The 8807-nt window shown below is 48.6% G+C and overlaps 1 protein-coding gene across 1 annotated transcript in view; it reads left to right on the forward strand.

The window, feature by feature from the left end:
- Positions 1 to 1537: 1537 nt before the first annotated feature.
- The window catches only part of CYP2B6 (cytochrome P450 family 2 subfamily B member 6), a 16486-nt gene continuing 9216 nt past the window's right edge, over positions 1538 to 8807 (forward strand). Inside the window, exons 1-4 of the mRNA XM_017502962.2 lie at positions 1538 to 1768; positions 5151 to 5313; positions 5440 to 5589; positions 7842 to 8002. Of these exons, the coding sequence (XP_017358451.1) occupies positions 1598 to 1768; positions 5151 to 5313; positions 5440 to 5589; positions 7842 to 8002 (645 nt within the window). The 5' untranslated portion in view covers positions 1538 to 1597. The remainder of the gene's footprint in view (positions 1769 to 5150; positions 5314 to 5439; positions 5590 to 7841; positions 8003 to 8807) is intronic.

An 8807-nucleotide genomic window follows, 5' to 3' on the forward strand; every position in this document is an offset into this window, starting at 1 on the left:
GTTAGAATGATCAGAAACCAAGAGGCCCTGACTGCTGCACCTGCCAGGTCTCAGTTTCTGTCTCCCTCCAACTGACCACCTTTTCCTCTGAGGCTCACCAGTTCTGCGACTCTTGCCCCTCCTTCTGTTTCTCCTGTCACTTCCACCTATGGCTGTGACAGAAGGGGAAGATGAAGGAGGGAATGCTGGACATAGACCTTGAGCATCTTCAGGCTTCCAAAGAGAGGGGCTAGGAGATGCACCAACACACAAGCACAAATACACCAGCACACACAGATACATGCAATTGGTTTACATATTGCTAGGTTACTGTTTGCTATGCTACAAAGGCAGTGGGCCAAATTGGATTAAATTGAACGATTCCTTCTTTTGGTCAGCTTCTCAATTTTTTAGTTTTTATTTATTTATTCGTTTTTTTGAGATGGAGTTACACTGTCGCCCAGGCTGGAGTGCAATGGTGCAATCTCGGCTCACTGCAACCTCCGACACCTGGGTTTAAGCAGTTCTCTTGCCTCAGCCTCCTGAGTAGCTAGGATTACAGACAACTCCCAAAACGCCCAGCTAATTTGTGTGTGTGTGTGTGTGTGTATTTTTAGTAGAGACGGGGTATCTCCATGTTGGCCAGGTCTCAAACTCCTGACTTTAGGTGATCCACTCGCCTCAGCCTCCCAAAGTGCTGGGATTGCAGGTATAAGTTGGGCTCGGCCCAATTTTCTTTTTTGAGATGGAGTCTTGGTCTGTCACCAAGGTTGGAGTGCGGTGGCACAATCTCAGCTCATTGCAGCTTTTGCCTCCTAGGTTCAAGTGATTCTTCTGCCTCAGCCTCCTGAGTAGCTAGGATTACAGGTACCTGCTACCACGTCCAGCTAATTTTTGTATTTTTAGTAGAGATGGGGTTTTGCCATGTTGGCCAGGCTGGTCTTGAACTCCTGACCTCAAGTGGTCTGCCCTCCTCGGCTTCCCATAGTGCTGGGATTATAGGCACGTGCCATCATACCCAGCCACCTCTCAATTTTGAACATACACTACCACCACCTCCACAACACACAAATGTAAATGCATTTTCATAAATGAAACTGTATACATACAAGGAAGCTCCCATACATGCAAGGACATACACAGAAGCACCCCCAGATTCAACCACAGAAACACACATGAGCACATTTGCATAAATACAAACACCCCTTTACATATGAAAATCACGGAAGCAAATACATGGCATGGACAAATGCATGCAAGCATAAACAGACAAAGCTAAGTAAAAAAGTGCATGCTCACCCATGTTTACAAAAATACACATGCACATACCCACACAGCCGCACATTTACATGCTCAAGTGGACTTTGGCATCTCTGCCACCGTATCCCTGCCAACATCTAGAGAGTGGGTAAAGGGATAGGGATCAGGTCGCTGGGTTGCCCGAGCAGGAACTCTGGGTTTCCTAACACCTTTTTCAAAGCTAAACTCATGCCCCTGCACAATGATGAGAAAGGAGGCGGGGAGTGGATGAAGTTTCATAACTGGGTGGAGAGGCAGGTTCAAGATAAAAGGCTGAGTTGGAGGCTGCAGCGGGGTGCAGGGCAGTCAGACCAGGACCATGGAGCTCAGCGTCTTCCTCTTCCTTGCACTCCTCACAGGCCTTTTGCTTCTCCTGGTCCAGCGTCACTCTAAGGCCCATGGCCGCCTCCCACCAGGCCCCCGCCCTCTGCCCCTTTTGGGGAACCTTCTGCAGATGGACAGAAGAGGCCTACTAAAATCCTTTCTGAATGTAAGACACAGATGAATGGGGTCTGTGGGTGGACAGCTTCTTTCCTCAGTACTTGGGGATCCTTCACCAGACAGAGTGAGGCAGCCTTCCAGAGTCGGGGTGGCACGGGGATGGTTGGTGAGTATGGAGTGGGGTGACACATGATGGGTGGTATTATTAGGAGAAAAACATCAGTCAAATTAAATTTAGTGGAGTGTATTTGAGCAAAGAAGTGACTCAAGAATTGGACAGCACCCTAAACCAGTAAAAAGGGACCACACGGCAGTATGGGCAAGCGGTATTTACAGACAGAAAAAGAAAGTGACATACAGCCTGACCGGCCACAGCTCACAGCTTGGATACAGCCTGAGCAGTTTTCAGCCTGTGATGGATTGACAGCTAAGCTGCTCTGATTGGCCAACACTTGGCTACTTGTCACAAGAATATACTCCTTTGTGTCAGGTACAGTGGCTCATGCCTGTAATCCCAGCACTCTGGGAGGCCGAGGCGGTGGATCATCTGAGGTCAGGAGTTCAAGACCAGTCTGTCCAGCATGGCAAAACCCTATCTTTACTAAAAATACAAAAATTAGCTGGGCATGGTGGCACTTGCCTGTAATTCCAGCTACCCAGGAGACTGAGGCAGGAGAATCACTTGAATCCAGGAGGCGGAGCTTGCAGTGAGCTGAGATAGGGCCACTGCATTCTAACCTGGGCAATAGAGTGAGCCTCTGTCTCAAAAAAAAAAAAGAAAGAAAGAAAGAATATACTCCCAAGTTAGGTTGCAGTTTTCACTCCATGTAGAGCTTTAGGTCAAATTTAATTTAATTAAACAATTCTCCTCTTTTGGTCACCCTCAAAATTTTGAGGGTGACCAAAATCTTGGGTGTCACCATTACTTCTTTCACCATCATAAGGGACCTGTTGGTCTCCGTATGGAATTCGCAATGGGTAATGTCAAAGTAGTTGGGTGATTCTTTATGGTTTCTTCAAGTTTTTGTTATTCTTACTGTAATGAGGCCATTGGATGTACAAAGAATGGCTGCATATGAGCATTTAAGACTCTTTTTTTTTTTTTTTTTTTTTTTTNTTTTTTTTGAGACAGGGTCTGACTCTATCACTCAGGCTGGAGTGCTGTGGCACGATCACGGCTCACTGCAGCCTTGACCTCCCAAGGCTCAGGTGATCCTCCTGCCTCAGCCCCCAAGTAGCTGGAACTATGGGTGATGCCATCACGCCCAGCTAATTTTTGTACTTTTTTCTCTAGAGACAGGGTTTTGCCATGTTGCCCAGACTGGTCTCAAACTTCTGGGCTCAAGCAATCCCTGCCTTGGCCTCCCAAAGTGCTAGGATTACAGGTGTGAGCCACTGCATTCCGGCCAAGACTCTTGAGAAAATACAACACATCAGGGAGATGATTATGATGGCAATCAGGAGGGTAATAAAAATAAACTGAAGTCTCCACCTTACCAGGAGTCTCCATGAATCAAACTAATCAAAATCAAATAATTTAAAGTTCAGGCAAACAAGACAGTTAAATAGTATTAGAGTCCAGTCGGTCATAGACTTTGTTCAGGGTATGACGGTGATTAAGGACCAAAACTTGCTATAAAACAACCTGATTTAAAGAGGCATTCATTTTTGTAGTTGGCCTGGTAACACATGTCATAGTATCCTAGAGACCCTCTAGAAGAAATATTCAGAGTGGAAAACCTTGGGACAGCCAGGCTTGCTGTATTAGTCTGTTCTCACATTGTTGTAAAGAAATACCCAAGACTGGGTAATTTTTAAAGAAAAGAGGTTTAACTGACACAGTTCCACATGGCCGGGGAAGCCCCAGGAAACTTACAATCATGGTGGAAGGTGAAGGAGAAGCAAGTACCTTCTTGACAAGGTGGCAGGAGAGAGAGAGAGCACAGAGGGAAGAGCCTCTTATAAAACCATCAGATCTCGTGAGAACTCACTCATTATCATGAGACCAGCATGGGGGAAACTGCCCCCAGGATCCAATTGCTTCCTACCAGGTCCTTCCCTCCACACGTGGGGATTACAATTCAAGATAATATTTGGGTGGGGACACAGAGACAAATCATATCACTTGCCATCACCATTCAAGCGATTTTCCTGCCTCAGCCTCCTGAGTAGCTGGGATCACAGGTGTGTGCCACCACGCCTGGCTAATTTTTGTATTTTGAGTAGAGACAGGGTTTCACCATGTTGGTCAGGCTGGTCTCGAACTCCACTGCACTCCAGCCTGGGTGGCAGAGCTAGACTCTGTCTCAAGAAAAAAAACAAAACAAAACAAAAGAAACAAAAAGTCCAATTCACAGAGAGAGAGAGAGAGAGAGAGAGAGGGGGAGAGAGAGAAAGGGGGGGGGGGAGAGAAACCAGAGAAATAGAAAGAAACAAAGGCAAAGAGAAACTAAGGCAGAGAAAATTAGACAGACAAACAAGGCTCAGGAGAAGATCTTCAGAGGAATGAGAGAAGACAGGTAAGTGAGACCCAGAGACAGAGGCTGCAGCAGCCTGATGTCCTTGACCACCCCCCTCCAGCTAGAGTTGCATTATGTAGACTCAGGTCTCAAGTGCCTCTTCTTTTCATCGTTTTTCACATATCACAACAGTATCATGCTATATGTGAATCAATGGACTTAGTTTTCTCATTAAGAGTAACATGGCTGGGAATTATCTGTGTTGTCACAAGAATTTTCCAGGTGTCATTTACAACTACCTGTGGACAAGGTGAGGTGCTTCCCTCATCTTAGAAGTAGGGAACGGTGATGCTCAGCCTGGGGAAAGCACTTGTCCAGCGGCACATAGCTGGGAAAAGGGCAAAAAAAGAAAAAAAAGAAAGCTTCTGTGAATATTTTGTTCATTTTTTGGTGAAAAAATGAACTCTTTGGTTGAGATGCCAGGGAGAAGTGGCCAGACTCAGGGGTATGGGTGGGGGTGATATTCAAAATATTTAATCAAACATCTCTACTGTTTAGGGCACCAGCCAATCAGAGCAGACCCTGGCTGGGCCACCAGTTAGCCTAAGCTTGTCCAACCTGTCTTGTTTTGTTGTTGATGTTCTGATTTGTTTTGCTTCGTTTTAGGTTTTCAGCAGCCTGAAGCCATAGTTTTTTCGTTTTGTCTCTAGTGATACACGGAAAAGAGGGGATGGGGAAGGGGCTTCATTGGCCCAATCAGAAACAGAAACCAAGAACCCATGACTGCATTCTCTCCCCTGGACACCATTAACCCTTAGTTGCTGGGTCCTGGGAAGGAGAAAGGGCAGCGTTGGGAGGAGGTGGATGTTGGGGAGGGGCTAATTACCAATCTGCTCTGTAAGCGTTTTGATAGTTTTACGACTGAGGGGTGTGCTGACTAACAGCTACCCCGGGTGTGGATGTGATTGGCAGTTCCGAGAGAAATACGGGGATGTCTTCACCGTACACCTGGGACCGAGGCCCGTGGTCATGCTGTGTGGAGTGGATGCCATACGGGAGGCCCTGGTGGATCAGGCTGACGTCTTCTCTGGCCGGGGCAAAATCGCCATCGTGGACCCAGTCTTCCAGGGTTACGGTGAGGGCCTCAGAGACGCTGGGAGAGGGCGGGTGAGGGGTGCATCAGGGAAGGGATGATACAGGGGGAAGAAGGACTCAGAGCCTTCCAACTTCCTCTGCAACCCACACCTGCCCCACACCCCAGGCGTGGTCTTTGCCAGTGGGGAGCGCTGGAAGGTGCTTCGGCGATTCTCTCTGGCCACCATGAGGGACTTCGGGATGGGAAAGCGGAGTGTGGAGGAGCGGATTCAGGAGGAGGCTCAGTGTCTGGTGCAGGAGCTTCGGAAATCCAAGGGTGAGTCCTTGGGGATGAATAGGAAAGAAGACAAAGAAACACTGAGAGATGCAGGTGCACGGGAATAGAAAGACAGAGAGGTACACGCGGGCAGAGACAGAGTTAGATGAAACAGACAGAGGGATAGGGACAGAGGGAGAGAGGGAAATAGAGAGGGACGGGGGCGGGTAGGAGAGAAATACAGAGAGCCAGGGAAAGAGAGATGCCAAGTGTATAGTCTCCAAGAATAACTCAAAGAGGCTGGATGCGATGGCTCTCGCCTGTAATCCCAGTGCTTTGGGAAGTTCAGATGGGATGATTGCCTGAGGCCGAGAGTTGGAAAACAGCCTGGGAAACATAATGAGATCCTGTCTCTACAAAAAATAGAAAAGAAATGAGCCAGGTATGGTGGTATGAGCCTGTAGTCCCAGCTACCCAGGACGCTAAGGTGGGACTACAGGATCACTTGAGCTGGGAAGTTTGAGTCTGCGGTGAGCTGTGATTGTGCCACTGCACTTCAGCCTGGACAACAGAGCAAGATCCTGTCAAAAACGAACAAACAAACAAACAGACCAGGCGCGGCGGCTCACACCTGTAATCCTAGCACTTTGGGAAGCCGAGGTGGGCAGATCACTAGGTCGTGAGTTCGAGACCACACCTGACCAGCGAAACCCTGTCTCTACTAAAAATACAAAAATTAGCTAGGCATGGTGGCACGTGCCTGTAATTCCAGCTCCTCAGGAGGCTGAGACAAGAGAATTGCTTGAACCTGGGAAATGGAGGTTGCAGTGGGCTTAGATGGTGCATCGCCTGGGTGACAGAGTGAGACTATCAGGGAGGAAGGAAGGAAGGAAGGAAGGAGAAAAGAAAAGAGAGAAATACACACACACACACGGGGGGGGGGGAGAGAAACCAGAGAGAGAGAAAGAAACAAAAGCAAAGAGAAATTGAGGGGGAGAAAATTAGAGAGACAGAGAAGGCTCAGGAAAAGTTCTGCAGAGGAATGAGAGAAGGCAGGCAAGTGAGACCCAGAGACAGAGGCTGCACCAGCCTGATGTTCTTGGGCGCCCACAGACCACCCTCCCTCCAGCCAGGGCCACGGCTGAGCCTGGTGTACACAGGTATCAATTAACAATTGCCAAACAGTTCCCAGAAGACTGGAGAACCCTAGATGTGGAGAGAAGAGACAAAGAGGGAAGAATAGCTAGGGGTAGGAAACGGTTTTTTTAATTTGTTTTAAATTAGAGACGGGTCTCTACTGCCCAGGCTGGCATGCAGCAGCACCATCATAGCTCACTGCAAACTCCTGGGCCCAAGTGATCCTCCCATTTCAGCCTTCTGGACGCCTTCAGCTGGGACTACAGGCATGTGACACCATGTCTGGCTGCATTTTAAATTTTTTTGTAGAGACAAGGTCTCCTTATGTTGCCAACGCTGGCCTTGAATTCCTGATCCTTTTGCCTCAAGCTCCCAATGTGCTGAGATTAGAAGCGTGAGCCACTGTGCCCATTAGGGACTTTTTTTTTTTTTTTGTCTGAGACGGAGTTTCACTCAGTTACCCAGTTGCCCAGGCTGGAGTGCAGTGGCGCCATCTTGGCTCACTACAACCTCTGCCTCTTGGGTTCAAGCAACTCTCCTGCCTCAGCCTCCCAAGTAGCTGGGATTACAGGCTCCCACCACCACGCCCGCCTAATTTTTACTAGAGACGGTTCACCATGTTGGCCAGGCTGGTCTCAAACTCCTGATCTCGGGTAATCCACCCACCTCCGCCTCCCAAAGTGCTGGGATTACAGGTGTGAGCCACTGTGCCTGGTAGGGCTTTTTAATTTATATAAGCAACTGATTGAACACCTACTCTACCCAGCCCCTATCCCTGCGACTTAACTGTATTCGCTCATAGAGTCAGAGGTGGGGCCTGAGAGGAGGTGCAGAGTGAGAACCAGCTGCATGGACCCTATAGCTGAGTTGCCTGGGTCTAAATCCTGGCCTCAGTAATGAGTAGCTGTGCAACCTCGGCCAAATTACTCAGCCTCTCTGTCTGCCTATCTATAAAACGGAGCTAGTAATCGAATTGCAGCTGCTTCACAATGTTGTAGTGAGTTCAGTGAAATTATAAGTGCTGGTACATATGCATGCTTGTGAGTCTTAGCTGTTATGGTTATTCTCATGTTTATCATTACTGAGTGATGTCAGACAGTCACACAGAGACAGGTGACAGCCAGATGTTCCCCAGGCCCTTCAGTCTGTGTCCTTGACCCGCTGCTGCTTCCTAGGAGCCCTTGTGGACCCCATCTTCTTCTTCCATTCCATCACCGCCAACATCATCTGCTCCATCGTCTTTGGAAAACGCTTTGACTACCAAGACAAAGAGTTCCTGAAACTGCTGCACTTGTTCTACCAGTCTTTTTCACTTGTCAGCTCTTTATTCAGCCAGGTCAGAGAGAGGGAGAGGGAGGGTGGGGGCGAGGTGAACATCCAGGGCATGCAATAAAAGGAGGCCCAGAAATGCAGCTTACAGATGGAAGACAGGCAGAGGCCACATGGAGAGGCGGGGACATGGAGACCTGGAGGGAGGGGAGATGGTGAGACAGGGATGGAGGGAATGGGCATGATAGGGAGGCAGACATGGAGTCAGAGACTGAGAGAAGGAAGCTGAGCAAAACAAGACAAAGAAGGGCAGAGATAAAGGGATCCTGAGAGACAGAGCTGATGAGAATGAGTGTGAAAGGCAGAGGGAGAGAGACAGAGAATGCACCAGGCATTGGGCTTGGTCTCTAGTCTGCTCCGGGATGTCATTCTGTTTTGTTTTGTTTGAGACGGAGTCTCTCTCTCGTCCAGGCTGGAGTGCAGCGGTGCCATCTCCGGTCACTGCAACCTCCGCCTCCTGGGTTCAAGCGATTCACCTGCCTCAGCCTCCTCAGTAGCTGGGACTGCAGGCTTGTGCCACCACACCCGCTCGGCTAATTTTTGTATTTTTAGTAGAGAGGGGGCGTGGCCATGTTGGCCAGGCTGGTCTTGAACTCCTAACCTCAAGTGATCTGCCCGCCTCAGCCTCCCAAAGTGCTGGGATTACAGGCGTGAGCCACTGTGCCCAGCCTGCTCCTGGTTCTTCTGTATCCTTGCTTCTCTGTCTTTGGTAAAGCTCCTCACCTGAAGAAATTCAAGGACACATGACAATAAGGGACAACATTTCTTCGTTTTCTCCCATTTCTCCTTCTCCCTCTTTTTTTTTTTTTTTT

The sequence above is a fragment of the Cebus imitator genome, unplaced genomic scaffold (assembly GCF_001604975.1).
Source record: "Cebus imitator isolate Cc_AM_T3 unplaced genomic scaffold, Cebus_imitator-1.0 Scaffold306, whole genome shotgun sequence".
In the NCBI taxonomy this organism is placed as follows: domain Eukaryota; kingdom Metazoa; phylum Chordata; class Mammalia; order Primates; family Cebidae; genus Cebus; species Cebus imitator.